Raw genomic sequence first — 20074 nt, forward strand, 5'->3', positions numbered from 1 at the left:
AGCGTGATATTAGGCACGCTTCCTTACTTTGTCAGCTCAACAACTTCACAGCGGCCTGCAGTTCGCGTCTGGCCTAGCACCCATCCAAGTATTATCACAAAGTGGCTCGTTGCCATTGATAACGTGCTTTGTCTTTTCTAGGGCCTTCCGCCACACAAAACATCCATGGATCTATCTAGATCAGCCAACTAACCTAACCTCAATCGCATGATCTTGGAGGCCATTTGACTGGATTATTTCACGAAATTAACTAGTCGCCAATTTTTTGAGAATGCATTTACGTTTTCTGAACCACATATGCAGTCACCCTAATAGCGGCATTTTTACTTGTTGACGAATCCATAAAACCAGAAATAGATTCCATCTGAGGAGATGATTCTTCTAAAAAAAAAAAAACACAGTAACCACCGTAGAATCTGAATTTGTGTAACAATCCTGAACAATTTCCAAGCGTTGTATCAAAGAGGAACCAAATTCTTTATTCCTGGAAAAGTAGGAGTCAGTATTACATCCCGAAAAAATTACGGTTTGGTGCGGTTTATTGGCCGGCAGCGTCCTAGAGCCGTACTTTTTCCGTGATGATCAAAACCGACACGTTACTGTCAATGGGAATCGCTACCACTCAATGATAATCGAATATTTTTGGCCAGAATTCGATGATGAGGACTAGGACAATAAGTGATTAGAAAATTTTAAAACAACTTTGCGGACTATAGACATTTTTCCTGCGAAAACCGTAGACTTCATAATCATGACAGATTTTCAAGTAATAGGTTTGTTACCTCTGCTTAAATTAGATACTTAAGTATTTTGGCAGGCCGGCAGCAATATCGCTGGGTCGTTGCCGCATTATTTGGTTCTCTATAGATTTAAAAAATAAACATTTCAACATTCGAACGACAAACTCGTGACGGTTTTGTTCGGTAGATAGGGTGCTTTCAATGTAGGGTAATCAAGCAGAGAGTTACATGCTTCCTACATCTGAGAGTCATGAATCGACCAAACATAACTAGTATCAAGTAAAACCGAGGGACAGCGAACGAATGCATGGAGTTCCTGAGGATTGCATGATATCATATGTTTTTAAAGAAAAAAATTATTCCACAATAATACACTGAAATGGCTAAACTTTTACCTTAGTTGTATCTAAGGAATATCTTTACTCTACCCTTATGGTTGTCCGTTCTCTAGGGAGGTGTTTTATCTCTACTGTATGACAATACAAATTATTGCGTTAGGTTGATTTAAGGACCATTTACATAACCAAATTAGAATTGAAACACTGAATCATACATGGAAGGTTGTTGAATCTCAGATACATATAACTATTTTTTTTTAATTACAACTAATACAATTCCAATGCACGCACATTCCTCCAAAGCAAATATGTATGTGCGTAACTTTGCATACAACATTCCAGTGAAATTTCCGTTTAATATTTGACATGACAGAACATTTCTTATTCTTCGTGCCCACACGCACTCGCACTGCTGCAAACAGCTCGTAAAGCATTCTCACACTTGCAGTGCAAATAAATCATAGCAAATCGCACACAGCGCTAAAGTTTTACATTTCGGGCCACATTGCAAGGCACTGTGAGTATTTTTCCAATTTCATTCTGCGCCATTTTAGTTGCCATTACGCGCTGTGCCTTGCCTTAGCCTTTAATAGCACCTAGATTGGTTTTCTTCCCCTCTTTTTGCTGTTGTTGTCTGAAATCACCGTTTTTTCGTTAGAAAATTGTAAAATTTTCAATTCACTTGGTTCGCACACCAACTCGTGTGCTCAACCGCGCCGCACAGCAGCTCAGCATGCACATCGAGCTTCCAAGTAATTCGAAGGGCTACTGCAATGCGTTTTCCATTCCGCGTTTTTTTTTTTTTGTTTTTTTTTTTTTTCGAAAGCTCCCACATAACGAACGCGTTTGGCAGCATTACATTTGCTCAGGCCCATGCTTCTTCATGCTGCGTGCTCACGTTACTTCGTCTTCGGTGCACACCAGCATGCTTGCTGGGAAAGTGTTTTGATTCTACTTTAATACCTCGAAGGCTTCAATTTGACATAGCCGCCGCGCAGTCATGTTGCACAGCAATCTTAATACTGTAATATGCCAGCATCGCAATACTCTTGCGTCTTTCTAATTGGTTGCGTAGAGCGAAGAATGCGCATTACGCGAAATGTGGAAGAGGTAAGCGCGTTGTTTGCTTTAGACTTTGAAAAAAATGCAGAAAGTTTATTGTGGAAAAATATTGCGTTTTTCACTGAGAAGAGGTGTGAAAGATTTTAGGAAAAGATGTGCTAAGATTTCTAGGATAACATATCTTAGCTGTGTGTTGCACGTTGAAAAGCTCTCTTATTGGTTTTTTGGTAAGCAGTATGTTGCAAAAGTTGTGGTTTTCGTTATCAGCGGTTACCAACCAGCTTAGTTCTTGCAACGACGATGACGAAAGAAAGGCTTCTTTAAATGCTTTTCTTCAATTTTACTATTATTTCCGCATTGTTCATTATTCTTCGTATTCCTGAGGGTATATACCCTTCATTCTACAAAAAAAAATCTATAGAAGCACATGGTCTTCGTTTTTTACCATGGTTGATCTATGTTTTTCTTCTGACCTGATCTCGATAACCAAATTCTATTTGTTTTCGTTGAACTCTTCCTAAACAGGCCAGAGACCGTTATCGTATTTACATCTGAACAGTTCATTCTCTCTTTCCTTTCATAACTTCTGGTGGAAATCCTATCATATTCATTGTGAGGTATCAGTAAAAAATGGTAGATTCACTATTGGAGATTTACAAAGATTTCCAAGAGTCAATTCGTGGACATGGACGCAGATGTGACAATGGAAGGTGATAGCTAACAGACGCCCCAAATAAATATAATCGGAAATGTTCAAAGAGCTATTGCTGTTATGTAGGTATATATACATATATAAGTTTACTTGATATTTTTTGGGAAGAAAATCTCACGACGGTTACTCCATCTTTATTTTTTTTATAAATTCATCAGTTGAAAACTTCACTAATTACAACAATTAGGTATAACTATGACTTTAAAGTCTTATCTAATTGAAAAATATTTTCTTTTAAATTTCATTATTGTATTTAAATTATATGTATATATCTCCTTCACTTAATTTCATTGCAGCACTTCCTGCCTCACATCGTTTCGACTTAGCTGCAGCGGGCGGCATAGCGCCCTGTTTTGGTGATCCGCCCCTACCCTCAGCACTGCCACTGCCCGGCGCCGATGACGACCTCTTCAGTCCATCGGGCAATGGGGATATCAGTCCCGGCTGTTGTCATGCCGACCTAAGTCCGACCTTCGACAAGCCGTACATGCGCGAAATGGAGAAGACAATCGAGGGCTCGCGATTTATAGCGCAACATGTGAAAAACAAGGATAAATTTGAGAGCGTAAGTTATAATGGAGATTTATTCATTTTTTCTTTAAAGAAACATAGACCATTGTCATTTGTCATCAACATTGAAGTTTCAACTAGTTCGCAGCGCACTTCGCCGCATTGCTATTATCGTACACTTGCTCGTAATATACACTCCTTTCGCGCCACATTTTCATAAGGGAAATCCCTTCCCTGCAGTCATCGTATATGCGTATAAATTGTAAATAAAAAAATTAAATATTATATTATTTTTCAGATTCGAAGTTACAGATAAGCGGACAATAGCCCTACATTTGAAGTACGAAGAAATATTTGAGAAGAATCTTTAATATGTAACAAGAATATAGAAATGACAGGAGCTTTCCAAACTGTCCTTCTAGCATTATTTCTCGCAGAGCTTTATTAAGTTCGCGTAAGCCAACCCTTGTCATAACTCAGCGATGCTTAAGCCTACTGGCGCTTTTAAGGGAATTCCGTATTACATAATTTTGTAGTAGACGATTTTGAAGAAAGCCCAAGTTTATGTATGATATTGGTCTGAGATCTGAAAAATCGACAATTTAGTTAAGCTTGAACCTAAAATAGAAACTTTCGGAATTGATAGGATAAAGAATCGAGTCCCAGACTTATGTAAAATCAGTGCAAACCTCTAACGAACTTCAATGGATATCTCTATATAAAACTTTTAAGTTTCTTATGAAGCGAAATATGAACATCAGTCCGAGCATAGGAAGAAGATTATAGTCAACAAGAGCTGCGGGTCTTGCAGGCTTTTCAAGCTCTTAGACAAAACAGCATGAGGTTGGGTAAAGTTGGGTCGTAGGATTAATCCAAAATCGATTTATCTCTCTTGGATGAATATTCGTCCTTTATGTTACCCATAAACTTCTTAAAGTCAATCACCAGATCCACATACGAGGTATGACAATTAAGTAATGAGACTTATTCCATAAAAACCGTATATTTGAAAATTATTCTACAACTCTCCCATCCCCTTCAAAGTAGTCCCTTGGGCAGCTATACAGCGATTCCAGCGCGTTCCCTTTAGAGGCCAAATACTGGGACACGCTGAGGGCGGTGTGGCACGGCGCGGTGTCGTGATGAATGATCCAGTGACGAGCGATGTCTGGGCGCGCCCTGTTGACTCGTTTTCGCAATCTTTCGAGTACTTGGCAATAGTAGACTTGATTCACAATTTTCCCCAGTGGAACGAATTTTTTGTGGACGATTCCACGGCTATCAAAAAAGGCAATAATCATCGTTTTGACCTTCGACTTGCTCATGCGAGCTTTTTTCGGGCGGGGGGCGCGCGGAGACAACCATTGTGAGCTTTGGCGTTTGGTTTCCGGGTCGTATTGGAAAAACCAGCTCTCATCGCCTGTAATAACTCGATCAAGCAGCGTGGGATCGTTTTCCACTTGTTCCAAACAGTCTTCTGCGACGGTCATTTCGTTTGCTCTTGATTTCGTTTTTCCATTTTCGTGACGAGCACTATAAACACACGTCTACTCAACTTGACGCAGCAGGCGAACTAAACGAGCTAGAGCGATGGTACATATATCAAGGGAGAGAGGAGAGATGCCGGAAAAAGAGAAAGGAAATTTTAAGGTCACAGGTTTACCGCAAGCGCGGAAATAAAATCAGTGTTATTACTTAATTGTCAAACCTCGTAGAAAAACAAAGGGTTTTGAGCTTACTATACATACAACATCAACATCCATACATCCGCACCGCGTGTGAACCTATTGCACAGTGTTCAGTCAGAACACCTACAATTGCAGCGAGACTTACTTTGCTAAGGTCTAATACTTGGAAGCTCTTACTGTTCACTCTTGGGCTGAAAGATATCGCAGTCGCATAAGCTCTGATTGTTGACCAGCGATTAGGGAGTTCACTTTATGTCCATAGATCTAACTACAGAACCCGAGAGGATATGGACAAATCTATTCACCTCCAATCGGATGAAATTGGAGGAAAAGTGCCCTTAGCAACCTCATCAGCATGACAGTTAACGGCGATGCCTCTTGACCATTGATACGTAGTCATACAAAGCAATTATATTGAGGAAAAGCCCTTTCGATACATATTTCTTTCACAAAAAAAATTTCTAAAATCTATGAATCCATGCACCTTTGATATGGCGAATGACTTGGTTGATGACATTAGTACTTAATCGTCGGTAATCCGAAGGCTAGTGGAGTCAAATCTGTAGATACCAATATCGGACTACTATTGCATATAGCTACCATACAAACTGAGCAATCGTTATTAAGTGTCTGTATGAAAAACTTTTTTGTTTGTCCAGATTTTTTGACAAAATTTTACACGGATTATGATCCAGAACAACCATTCAATCTCCGAAGAAATTGTTCAGATTGAACTACTCTAGCATACAGCTGTCATACATCCTGAGTAATCAAAATCACGTTCTTGTTTGGGAAACTTTTTTATTCGACGATATATATGCATAAAATTTGACATGGATTATTCTCCAAAGAAACAATACCTTCTCTAAAAAAAATAGTTCAGATCGAACTACTATATCATATAGTTGCCTCACAAACTGACCGATTAATATCAAGTTCTTGTAAGAAATCTTGAACTTGTGCATGGTATTATGGCCTCGGAGCAACCGAAATTAACTGTTTTTCTTGTTTTTCGTTGAACTTATCATATTCATTTCATGAAATATCATTGAAGCACATGGCAATGAGCTTTAAAAGCTGCTACACCCAGCGCATTTAGTAAGTTTCTTAATCTTGTATTACTTCTATTTCTCTTTGATAAGCCACAGCATTCTGTTTTCCGATATAATTTTATTGCACGCATATTCCGTTTGGCATACATAAACACCGACTGCTTCACTATATGCACGTTGGTATGGAAATATAGTACAATATATGAATATATGTATATGTGTTTGGCCCTCTAATCAACGCTAAACTCACAAATTGCGGAGTGCATATTAAGGTGGCTTTTTATGAGGAATCTGCATTGAGAGCGTAGTAACAGCGCTTAAATACACATCTATTCAAGCATATATACACATATACATACTATGCAATTATGTGCTTGCTACAGAAGCTTCAGAAGCCAACTGTGCAAATATGTTACTCATACGCCCCGCTGCACGAGCAACCCATTGCCGAAGCTGCCGAACAGCGCTGCATTAACCCCCGTCAGCTGTGTGTGTTTGCACGTCATCAGTGTGCCAAGCATTGACAGCTGATGCAACGGCAATGCCAGCAGCTGCCGCTGAATTTTGAAACGACTCGAAAAAGGAAACCTTCAACTGCTGCTGCACAACTGCCAACTGCTACTTGCATCATCGTCATAGTCATCGTCATCATCATTGGCATTATTGATGATTGCGGCAAAGCTGGCTCAAATCGAATTTCTGCCGTCACCGCTGTCGAATTGATAAACGCCCACCCACTTAGGTTGTCACTGCGCTCGCCTCGTTCACCACGCCTGTGGTTCGCGTCGACTGTATATCTGCGTGATTTGCTTTGCCTCTTTTGGCATGTCATCGCTGCTGATTTACAAATATGAAAACTGCAAGTGGCTGCATTTACATTGCATGGCATGTGGCAAATGGCAGGCAAACGCTTCAAAGGCACTTAACTCGCTTGGCTTGCATGCGCACCCACATATTTCTGAATTCGCCTGTGCATTAGCAACATTCAATGAAAATACACCCGGTAAGCCAATTAGTTTCGAAATTGTGTGGCACTGGTGGATTTAGGGCTGAGATTGGTTTAGCAATATATATATCCTAAGGAAGAAAAAGGAGTATGTGCTGTAAGGGTAGTTCAGGCTTTCTGGCATCCTCCATTTGTAGAACCTATCTAAGACACTTCGAGAACAGCAGCCTTTGGGAAATACTTATTAATATTTCAGAAATTTTTAACTTTCAGTTCGAATTTAGAGATATCAGCTCGTTTATTCTGCTACGAACTGCAATCTATTTCAGGGAGTTGTGCTTTCACTCCTACAAGAAAGTAGCAATACCAGCGCTGAGCTCGCTAACTGTGCATTCAAGTAGTGTCTGTACTTTGTCAGCAGGCTCGTTTGGGTGACTGATCAAAGCGGTGGCGCTGCCATCTGCAAAGCCGAGGAGCTAGCCAGAGAAGGCATGCTTGTTTCGCTCACACCCGAATGGTAACGAGTTGGTTGCCTTTTGGTGTCTTAAGTCCTCTCACTGAACCAATGGAGCTCGCGTGTGTTGAGCAAACGCTCCAGTGCGACTAAAAGAACCTTTTGATCTAGTGAAGTATGCAGGAGATCTACTGAAATACTTCCCCTTAACAAAGTTCATCTTGTCGCGATCGTAGGGTATCATACTGGACACTGTTCAATAGGCATTTATGCGGTCAGACTAAAAATCTTGTCGGACGATAGTTTTAAAAGTTGTAAGGATTCTTTCTTCTCCTTTATCAGCTTTTACAAGACTAAGGTTGAGACATCTCAGTAGTTTTATCTTCGGCGAACCAGAAGACATAGCTCAATCTGACATTAGCAGTCTCAACAAATTTTTGATATGCTCAAAGCGCTTTGTCAATTTTTATCGGTTGTATGATCTATTATACAAGAGTATATTGTATAAGAGTTTTAGGTACCACCCGGACCGTCGCTCATGTGAAATTTCTGTTAAGATCGTCCTCTTAACCTAATTTAACCTAGTTTCGATTATTGCTAGCGGTACAGCACCGGAAACCTTATTTCTAGCTAGTACTATAATAAAACTATTACAGAGAGCAATCCTATTCACACATACTGGAGATTTTCTTATACTGATCTAAAAAATTAAATGGTTAGCATGTTCCTAGTCTTTGTTTGTATTCGTCTTTAGATTTAGAGTTTGAAATAATCACGCAATGCTCAAAATAATTCCCACTCCATAATCAGTCTAAAATCTTTATTAACTAAATTCTCTGTAAAGCTCATTAAACTCATCGGTTGCATATTAAAATGAACTTTGAGAGCTCATACCAAATCGCACTACATATTCAACTAGTTTTCTCCCGATAGCACTACATATACATACACTCATTTGCTTACGTAACTACAAATTATTGGAAAATTAGAGCAAGGACGGTTTAAACTGGCAGCTGCAGTGAAAACTGAAAACTTTGAGCAGCAGAGTTTTCATACAGCACACATACATAGCTATAAACGGAAAACCGCAGCTTCATAACATTTTAATTGCATTGTTAAAAGCCAACCTTTAATGAGCGATTTCATTTCAGCAGAAATTCAATTGTCAATTGGTTGTTTTCGTTGCCATGATCACTAAGTGGCACACTTCAAGGCTGCTATATTTTCGAAAGTTTTGGCTTTACAGAAATTTCAACTAATTCAAATAGAAGTCATTAAATTGGTTTTTAATTACTTCATTGACGATGTGCCAATTTTAATTAAAGAATTTTGTACTTAAAACCAATAATTCAGTTTATGAATTCCGATAATTCATATAGCATATATTGAAACTCATAAGAGCTTTTAAATGAAATTACGATTTTTTTGTATTATTTTGAGCAAAAAAGGTCAATTAAAGCAGAGTTAGAGCAGAGTTAAAAGTAAGTAGATAGGATATTTTTGAAACGCAGCGAATATTTAAAAGAGGGTTATACGAAGTGCGGCTTCCTTAGAAAAGTAGCCACTTTGATAGCAGTGCGAGCTGCTATACAGGCTCTATCCAAACTCTTCTTTTATGATCGTTTTGGGCTGGCCTTCAACTTCTTCAAATATATTTTGTTTTATTTTCGGAATTCGCACGATCACGCATATCCAAAGAGACGTGTTTACGCTAAAGTCAGTCACTTCGTCGGGACAAGTCGAGCAAGAACCCTTTTCATACCACCAAAATCATTCGAACGGACTCGCGAGAGATATCGAGCTCTCTTGCCATCTCTTCATCATTTGCCTGACAATTTTCAAACACCATATCGTTCATTGTTTTAATATTCCAGAACGAGGCATGTCTTCAACGATCTCTCGACCATCTTTGAAGGCTTTGTACCACTGGTAGGCTTGCGTTTTTGATAAAATTTAATTATCATAAGCCTTTTACAACAATTCCGTACAAGAAGTTTGGCAAAGACCTACTGAGGTGTACCGTTCCTATTTGACATAGTTATTAAACACACTTCTACCAACTGAGCAAAATATGTCTATTATAAATATCATTTACCCGAGGACTTTAAATTACAGTATCCGGTATCCGTTTTTGTCACAATGTATATTGTATTTTTGAGAGTAGCTTCGCTTCTTCTTACATATGGCAGGTCATTACTTCACCCGCATATATGAAATGTGAATGATTTCTGAACGAAAAACAAATAATATATTTCCTAATTTCAGCCAAAAAAAACTTCAAAAGAGCAATTGACAAATGGCTTAAGAAATAGAATTAATAACAACTGTTAAAGAATGTTATTAACACACATTATCTTGAATTCTCTTTACAGGTGGAGGAAGATTGGAAATATGTTGCTATGGTATTGGATCGTCTATTCCTGTGGATCTTCGCGATTGCATGTGTGGTCGGCACAGCGCTGATTATCCTGCAAGCGCCCAGTTTGTACGATCAATCACAACCGATCGATATTTTATATTCCAAAATCGCTAAGAAGAAGTTCGAACTGCTAAAAATGGGCAGTGAGAATAGCTTATAGCGACCGCTTGGGTTCGCAGCGGGCTGGTGGAACTTAATCACCAGCTCGATGCGAACCCTCTTCGCCGCACGCGATGACGATCGCGGATAATACAACGATGCCATTGCAATGGTCGAACGTATTTTACAAAATTTTATTGGTGCTGGCGAAGGACAACAAGACGACGAAATAGTAAAAAATGTTAACATAACTAATGATAAATACCCAATACACGATCAACAAGCTGAACAAATAACAAATGAAGAGTTTAATAAAACCGATAACATAGCCGAAGTAGTTAATAACGATGAAGCGTCTAACGTCCTAAAACAAAACAAACTAAATAAAAATGCTAAAACGCAATTGAAAATACTAGTTGTTAAAGCAGCAGAAAAGCAAAACGTAAGCGAGGACAGTGTTGCATTCGATGGGCGTGGCGTTGGTTATGAGCGACTTAAGGTAATTTTGCGCGGTGAAATTGTTACGGAAAATACTACAGCGCGTGTTGTTGAAGAGCAATTGATCAAAATAAAATTGTTGCCATAAAGTAGTTGAGAATTAGTAAATTAAAATAGAAAACATCAGGAGTGTGTAGAGAAGGCGTAAAATCAGTTGATATGTATATGCATACTTAAGCAAGCGTATGTACATATGAGTGAGAGAGAAAGAGAGTGAGAGCGAGTAAAGTGAGTTTCACTCAAGAGCGCAAGCTTAACTGTTTGTAAAGTGTAACACTTGAGCCTAACGTGCTGCATATGGTAGAGTATATTTGCAAAAACAAAGCTCACTCAGCCATCCAGGAATGTTTAAAATTAATAAACACACAAAAAATATTAAACAAAAATATTATTAAACAAAAATTAATAGATAATAACACAAAGAGCTAAAAATCACGTTACTAATTAACTAACTAATTTAACGTATGAAAAATGTTTACTAAACAGCTGAAAAGTAACTACAAAATTAAACGAGTTTATAGGTATGTATTCAGTATGTGTATGTATGATTAGGTATATGAAATAAAACCACAAACAAAACAAACAATTGTTGTAGTTGAACAATCATCAACAAATGCCACATTTTTTTCTACCGAAGACGCAAGTGTAAAACGACGAATAAATTAGTTCTTAAGTATAAATAAAAATAAGAGCAAAAGTAATTAGTTAAAAATACATAGAACAGTTACAGTTAGGCACAATAGTTTGCCGACTAATTGAGCGCTGTTGGATGTGGCGAGTGAGCGCGTAGTGACATGAGTAAGATAATGTAGGTGGGAGAGGCAGAGAGAGAGCGTGAGAAAGTGTATTGCTTATGACAGAAACTACGCTCTTTCCCTCTAACACGGTCGGCAAAAATGAAGATCCTGTTATACTAATTATAATATTATTTTTTGCATAAAATATGCAAGCGCAATGCAAAAAACGCGCTGCAGAAAAGGTTTTATAATTAGAGTAATTTATTTACAATTTTTTTTTTTTTAATTTATTTACTCTCTTTCTTTGTGTTTGAGTTCACATAAAGTATAGCAATAATTGAAATAAGTGCAAAATTTTTAAATTCATCGACTGAATGTGCTTATGTCTACATAATTGTATGTATAAGTAATAAAATATGTGTGTACACACCTTAAGATTAAACAAAAAAAAAATAATAATAATTAACATAAAAATGCCAACAAAATGCAGTGTAATTACCGAGTTAATCAACAAAAATTAAAAAATATATGTATTTTTAACTTTAAGTACATATGTAAATTAATTTTAACATAAGCACTAAAACAATTTGCTCTTGTGGCAGATAGAAGTGTCACGTGGCAAAATAAATAACTACACAAAGCACGTTTTGTTTGCAGACACTTTTTCATTTCACATAGCCATAAATGTATGTAAATTAACTTTGTAAAAATAAGAAAAAAAAATAAAAAAAGAGATAAACAATATAAAAAGTATTTGTTGGCGACAGGCAACAGATCGAAAGCGTAAATTCTGAAATTAATTTAGATAATGGACCAAAACGAAAATCTATTGTGACATACAGCAACAAACTATTAGGAAGATCACATAAAGCGAAACAAACACAAAAATATGTTAATAAATATTTTTTAAACTCCAGCTCGATCGACTAAGTGTATATACGTACGTTCAATAAAAAAAAAATAAAAAAAAGTTTGATTCCTTTAACTTTTTTGTATCAAGTAATTAAAAATGATTTTAATTTTGGGAAGTGCATTAAAGAAATTATTAATCATATTAAAATTAGTTTTTTATGGTACTTATTAATTTCTTTTTAGTGAAATTTTAAACAAATTTTTAATTCTTTAATTAAAAATATTGTTACATTAAATTATTTAAACTATTTTAAAACTAAATTAATTGTAAAAAACTGCATCCAAATTAAAAAAAAAAACATTTATTAATTCTTTAAATTAAATAAAATTCAATTACTATTAAATTTTTGTTAATTTAAATAAATTAAAAAAACCCTTCAGCCAAAATGTGATTTAAAGTAATTAAGCTCTAATTTTCAATTATTAAAATAATATGTAATAGGCAACTTATGTTTAATTCATTACAGTAATAATTAAAATTGTTATCAAAATATTTTTTTATGTATTTAATTTTTTTTTTTTTTCAATTACTTAAATTAACTGCCCCAAAATGAATCTTTATTATATAATATAAAGAAATTAGTATTTGTGTAAACATACTAAAAAAAACCAAAATAAATTGTTTATTAAAAAATTAAAGATTTCTAGACCATAACTACTTTCCAATTTGGATTATAAAAAATTTAGTTGAAGAAATTATATAATCAGTTGAATGTTGCATTCAAATAATTAAATTTAATTAATTAAGCTAAAATATTTTATTTATAAACAAATTTTAATTATTTATTTATTTTAAATTCATATTCAGATTAATAACATAAAAATATTTTTATGAAATTAAACTAATTTTAATTTAACAAAAAATTTATTTGTTAATTAAACTAATTACAATACAGAATTAATATATATTAATTAATTTTAATTCACAATTTGGATTAATAATAGGTATATTTTAAGATATTAATTATATAAATTAATTAAGGTTAGTAATTTATTTTAATTTATTTAATTAAGAATTTATTTGAAATTAGAATATTTTTTTTTAATTAAAATAATATTTAGTATTAAAATTTATTTATATTTCAACAACATTTAAATAAAAATTAAAACTTTTTTAATTTAATAAATTAAGCTGGTAATTAATGAATTAAATATATTTACAATTTCTTTTTAATATTATTAAAACTAATTTACTTAATTTTTTACAAAATAAAGTTATGTATTTAATTAAGGTAATTAATTTGGTAGTTAATTAAATTGTTTAAGTAATTTTATAAATTAAAATTTAATATAAACATATTTTCCATTTTAATTAGAAATAATTTTTCTAAATTTTTTTACAAAATTAATTTAATTTTAATTGGATTAATAAAAATATTTTAATAAAAAATTAACTTGTTAATTAAATGAATTGCAATACATTGTTAATAGACATAAAATAAATAAATAGGCAGATACTAATTTAATTAAATTAATTAGAATTGAAATTTATTTATTTTAATAAAAATATTTTAGATTATTAATTAATTTATATTTAAACATATTTTTTATAAAACAATATTAATTAACTAATTTCTTTCATTAATTTAAAATTTTTAATATAATTTAATTAAAATATTTTTTTTAATAACAATTAATTTTCTTTATTGATTAACTAAGTGTATTTATTTTGCACGAATTAGTTAATTAATTTAATAAAACTATATGAAATGCTAAAATTTTCGTACTTCATTTATGGAAATTAATATTTTATAAATTAAAACATATATTTTTTATTTATTTAATTAATTATATTTAATATTTAACTTTTAATTACAGTAATTAATTATTTTTGTTTAATTAATTTATATTATTATTAATTAATAAAAAAAAAAATATTTTATTTTTATAAACTAGTTCATATATATTTTATAAATGTAGTTAATTATATCTCATTTTTAATTACACTAATTAATTATTTTTTCACAAATAATAATAATAAAATCCTGCAATAATTTTGTATTAATGAAATGCATTTCATAAATAATTTACGATTTGGTTTCATAAAAAATACGTTTCATAGTGAAGAATAGTAAAGAAATACTGCATTTGCAAATGCAAATTATATATTGTAAAAATTTGGAAAATAATTTACTTCATCTTACTAACTTCTTAAACATACACCCACCCTAACGTACACGCATAAGCATATATTATTTTTTACGCACTCACTTGCGCTTTTGTATAAATACTTCGAACGCACATACACACACATTTAAGTGCTTCCTGTTATTTTAAATTAACAAAAAAAAACGAAGAAATTAAATTGTAAAAAACTGTAAATTTTGTTGTTAAATATTTGTATGCTTAGTATCGCCAAAACAAAAGAAAAAATAAAAAAAAACAACAATATTTCGATATTGTTGTAAAATGTTAAGTGCAGCGCGCATTTTAGATAGTTATTAAATTTAATTGCATTTTTGCTAATTTTCTATTTTTGCCCGTGTGTAAATGCATAATCTATGTGTTCAGTGAGAGTAAAAAAACACATTAAGTATAAAACACATAAATAAATAATTCAACAAATTAATTTAGATGTAAAACATTAACAAAACGGTTTTAAATGAAGAATTTAATTGTAAGTGGTTTGATTAGGATGTAAAACTAAAAACCAACGTGCAAGTGCAAACCACTGCATTAACGGTAATTACACACATTATGTGGTTAGATAAAATAATTTTGAAATAATTAGTTAGATAGCTTATAAGTTGCTTAGTTGCTGGAGGCTTAGTTGTTACGCATTTATTAGAGGCTTTTAATTCATGTGTTAGCTATTGCTAAAGTTATTTAAGAGCTTTCTCTTTTATTATTTATGCTCTGCTTTATAAACTTTTTAGAAGCAAATGCTCTACAGTATATGCACGTTTATACATTTATTTAGTATTATTCACTTCTGCTTTTCTTCTTTTTTATATTGTCTCTTGTTTGCTCGATTAAGCAGTCGCTAAGTTTACAAGCCAAAACCACAGACTTCTCAAAGAACCTTTAGTTTAGTATGTCAACATTTTCTCAAAATTGGTTTAGACCTAAACTAAGCTATCATTTGAGAGTATTTTCAAAAGAAAGAAGTACAGCCCTTCAAATAAATTTTGATATTTTTACTGAGGTGCTGCCCCGTGTGCGCTTAAAAGACGGCAATTTCGATTCGACAGACCATGTGAAAGAAGGCCAAAAACCTTCGTCGACGGTATATTGGAGACGTTGCCCGATGAGGATCCATGTCAAGCACAAGAAGAGCTTGCTTCAGCATTGGAAGTCACCCGCCAAGCCATCGCCATCGCAACTATTTGCGCTGGAAATGATTCAGAAACAAGAAGCTTGTGTTGCTTATAAACGCAATACAAGAGGAGGCACGAAAAAGTGATTAAGCTGCATGACAATGCTCAGCCTCACGTTGCCAAACCCGTTAAAACCTACTTAGGAATGCTTAAATGGGAAGTCCAACCCCAACCGCTACATTTTCCGATTATTGTTTGTTCCACTCACAACGAAAAATGGTTTGGTTCTGGGATAGCAGCACACGATGAAGAGTTTTATCGCAATGGTATTCCAGCTATACCAGAAAGAAGGGAAACAGTTATGACTAGCAATGAGCAATACTATGAATAACTTCATTTCCTTCCAAAAAACCTAAAATATATTATAAATATATACATTTGCAAACCTCTTTGAACCAGTTAAGGTAACCTAGTTTTTGAGCAAGCAGGGTCATGAGAGTGTTGACACAAGCCCTTATGGCAGCCTATGTTCAGGGCCAGGTTCGGGCACGAATCAGGAGTTTGTCTCAACTGAACTTGTACGACCAAAAATTATGGCGTACTTGAAGACCTGCCAGGGTTTTAACAAGGCTGAGGTGAGACCAGTATTCCATATAATCCGTTCCTGGTTTCCAGTAGTCCACAATCAGAATCTTATTAGCTTCGCTGTATTGTTCCCTTACCGCTTTGTTGCCTCCCTCTTCTTCTCCCTTGGTGCAACCCCAGTGGAGGTTGTGTGCGCTTATTTAAAAGTGGCATCTATTCGCCTCTTCACCTGAGTTTCATTTGACGCATAAAGCGTTTTTAACCAAACCCTCTTATCCTACAGTTGGGGGCTTTTTACTCCATGAGTAAGTAGTCAAAGGTTAACTAAGTAAACTTATTATTCAGAAGTAATTCCTTTCAACAACCACCGAGTCGCTGAATGCGTGAGTATCTGAGTCAAACAGTCATTGTTCTCTTTGACGCAAAACTAACGCAAAAAAGCTTTTATCCTTTAAATTTCGAACAAAATTAAAAACTACTTGAAAACTTAGTAATGCCCTTTTATTCCACAAACACTTTGGACACAGCATAACAACAACTGTGTGCAAAAATTGTACAAGAAACACAATCCCTCATATAATTTCCGTACTCTCTACAATTCGTGCGCTAATTCAATTGTTGCTTAACGACAAAGCAGGGCTAAGCAAATTTTTACAACTTTTCACTAATATTACTTTATTATTTGACCAAACAGCGCTGACCTTTCGCCTTTTGACTTTGTTTGCTATTTCTGACAAATGAAATGCAAACGTCATTAACTTCAGAGAGCAATTCAAATTAACTGCATTCATTTGAAATAATTGTAACTTTTGCCACTTTAACATAGTTGCCGCGGAGTTATGCAAAGGGAAGTTCAAATATTATTACAATTTGACATTGAGTTCAAGTGGTCGGCGCTCGGAGCATAACAAATTTGCTTTTATGAAAGGAAGAGAACTCAGCGTGAGAGCTAGTCAAGTTTGTGGCGGGAGAAATGTCAGAAAAGTTTGTGAAATTATCTTTCAAATTATTTTATATTCTTACCATTATTATTAAAATGTGGCAACCTTTTCAGCGTTTGAGTTTAAAATATGGGAATCATGTGCGTTCAAGTGCTTTTTTTTAACTATTTGGCAGGTCTTCTAATTTTGATTCCACATCGCAGGAACATCTCTGCTTTGATATTTTTTCGATGTACGCAATGTTTATTCTCTTCTGATCTCTTTTGATAGCTCGGCATGGTAGATATATTTTCGTGACATCAAGTTTTCAACTGATTCTCAAATTGGTATTTTAAAGTGCCTAGGTTGCCTTTAGTAGTCCCTTAATGCTAGTAAATTCGAACACTTTGCTTTCTAATGGTACTTTGAAGGGTGTAAGTTCCTGCAGGAGTCCTTTTATGAGAGTAAATTATGTTTCGGATTATAACGGTACTTCGAGGAGAAAAAATTTGGAGACAATTATGGTGTAATATAATGAACCTTCCTTTTTGTAGGAAAAACAATAACCACACGCTTCCCCTAAAATCCTTCCTTCTTTCTTTCTTCATGCAACAATATAAAAAATATAAGAACCAAAATGTTGAGTGTGAATTCTTCTCATTAACTCTAGTAGCTACACATGGTATTCTTGCGCTTATGTTGTCAATTTGCTTGCTTTTGTAGTTGCCCCAATTGCTAGCATCCAACGCCCTTGTCACTTAAGTGAGTCAGCAGCTACTTTTTATGGCGCATCGCAATTATATTGTTTATGCATTTGTTGTTGCTGTTGTTGGCGAATTTTGAAGTTCCTGTGTGCGCATGTGTGTGTGCGTGTGAAGTATGCAAAAGTTTAATTAAAATTCCTAATCAAAACTGCTCAACATTTGAATGAAAAATTAATTAAAATAGTTTTGTGTTCACACGCAACAGCAAATTTGGAAGCTTGCAACAGCAACAAACACAAGAACACAACTCTCGTAGGCACAATAGAGTACTTTGTTTTTGTTGTTACATGCATTTATATTACAAATTTACATATATACATATTTAATGCGCATACTTGCAAATGTCAAGCACTTATGCATGTAAATACAACACACTTGAAGAAGATCTGGCAACTCGCAAAAAAATTACGCACGGCCAGCCGGAGCTGTTGTGAATGTATCACATATATTTAAACTATAATATTATATTATATATGCTTTTGACAAATGACAGTTTGTTGCAGAAAATTTACTGTCTTTTCGTACCAAATTTCGCAAGACTTGAGAGGTAAAGTCTCACTCTAAGCTCACTTATGAATGTTCCTTCGCATTGGCAGCGCTTTAAAGTTTAATATGCACATTTATGTGGCTAGTTATTGTACGTGGATGTATGTATGTATTCTTATTCGTTTTGGAATTTGCAGAACTTGGTAAACATATGTATATAGCGTGCTTCATATGAAAATTTTACAAAATCAAAAAAAGGAGCGCGAAAACTTTGTATCATGATACCCATATACTCTCATGCATATCGATATCCGCTAGTTCTCTTCAATAGAGTTGAGGTCTTCCTTTTCCTCTCCTTTCACCGGCGGATACCGAACATCGTACCATCGACGGCGATAATTGATTGAAGAAGTGACACGATAGGTTGTCTCCTTTTCTGAAACCTCTCGTGTTATCGAACGGCTCCGAGAGTTCCTTTGCAGTTCTAATGGAGCTTGTGGCCACTCCTTGAATTTTCCGATTTCGAAAAACCCTTAGCTTAGATTTTTTTTTTTATTAAAAAAGGTAATTTCGAATTTTTGAAGTCGGACAGTCATCGAAAAAAAATTAAGTTGCTTTCGTTTGTTCATCTTGATCGTTAAGCCACACTTTTGATATAAATTGCTATTTATATTTATTTTATGTGTTACTATTTTTCATTGCAAACAAACAATTTTCTTTCAATTTTAATTTTTGAATATATACATATTCATTCAAAATTTTTTGAATTTCCAAGTTATATTCTTCGAACAACCTAAAACAGCACGGAGAGCAACTGAAACAGCAAAATTACATGATGAAATTTCGCTTACCCACATGCACTACTTATACGAATGCCTAATGAATATAACATAATAAATTTTTACTTAACATAATACAACATAATATAGCACAACGTAAACATAACATCAGAAAATATAAAATAACGTAACATAATGCAGAATAACATAACATAGCAAAACGTAACATAACATAACATAACTTAACATAAAAAAAAACAAAAACATAACATAGCATAACACTACTTAACATAACATAGCAAAACATAACATTCATAACATAGCATAACATAACATAACATAGCAAGTTATGTTGACAAACCTAACATTCGTTAATCCCTAATCCTTAACCAGGCATTCTACAACATAACATAATCTTCCACAACTTTACATGACATAACATAAGCTAGATGCATAAAAGTTAACATTTTTAAATATTTAGGAAATTAAAAAAATGTTAATATAAAAAATAAAAAAATACTATAAAATGTGTGTAATAAAATTGAATGCGTATTAAATATCCAAATTGCTAAACCAAAACTAACAATTCAACTAAATTAAACGAAATTAAAAAAAAATAACAAAAAATATCGATGTAAAAATATGTGTGCTAAAAGTAAAATTAAGTTGATGTTGGAAATTAAAAAATAAATAAATATAAAATAGTACTAAACATGCAACAACAAGTGTTTCATACCCAAGCAGCGAAAAAATTTAGTATAAAAAATTAATTACTTATATTTATAATTGTAATTATTCAAATTAAAATTAGATTAAATTTTTGTTTCTGTAAATTTTTTTTATATAAATTTAAAATTTAAATTTATGCTTTTGTAAAATTTTATTTTTTTATCAAACAAATTATTAAACATTAATTTCGTCATACATAAGCAGTAGCAACAACAACTAAACAGTAATAAAAACTAACCACTAAGATTTTTGGAAGTATTTGGCAGCTCTTTCGACATTTTTGCTTTTAAAGCATGTGCAACAGCGTCAGTAAACAAAAACGATTTTTTTCGCTTCATACTCTGAAAAATAGGTGACTTTTCCTTCTCTACGGAAATCTCTCCAAGT

General features: G+C 33.7%; 1 protein-coding gene across 1 annotated transcript in view; it reads left to right on the plus strand.

Annotated features, from left to right (window-relative positions):
- LOC105234121 (acetylcholine receptor subunit alpha-like 1) overlaps window positions 1-12284 on the plus strand; it is a 240840-nt gene extending 228556 nt beyond the window's left edge. The window contains exons 8-9 of the mRNA XM_049450344.1: window positions 3149-3417; window positions 9875-12284. Of these exons, the coding sequence (XP_049306301.1) occupies window positions 3149-3417; window positions 9875-10081 (476 nt within the window). The 3' untranslated portion in view covers window positions 10082-12284. The remainder of the gene's footprint in view (window positions 1-3148; window positions 3418-9874) is intronic.
- Window positions 12285-20074: the final 7790 nt, after the last annotated feature.

This window comes from Bactrocera dorsalis, chromosome 2 (genome assembly GCF_023373825.1).
Source record: "Bactrocera dorsalis isolate Fly_Bdor chromosome 2, ASM2337382v1, whole genome shotgun sequence".
Lineage (NCBI taxonomy): Eukaryota > Metazoa > Arthropoda > Insecta > Diptera > Tephritidae > Bactrocera > Bactrocera dorsalis.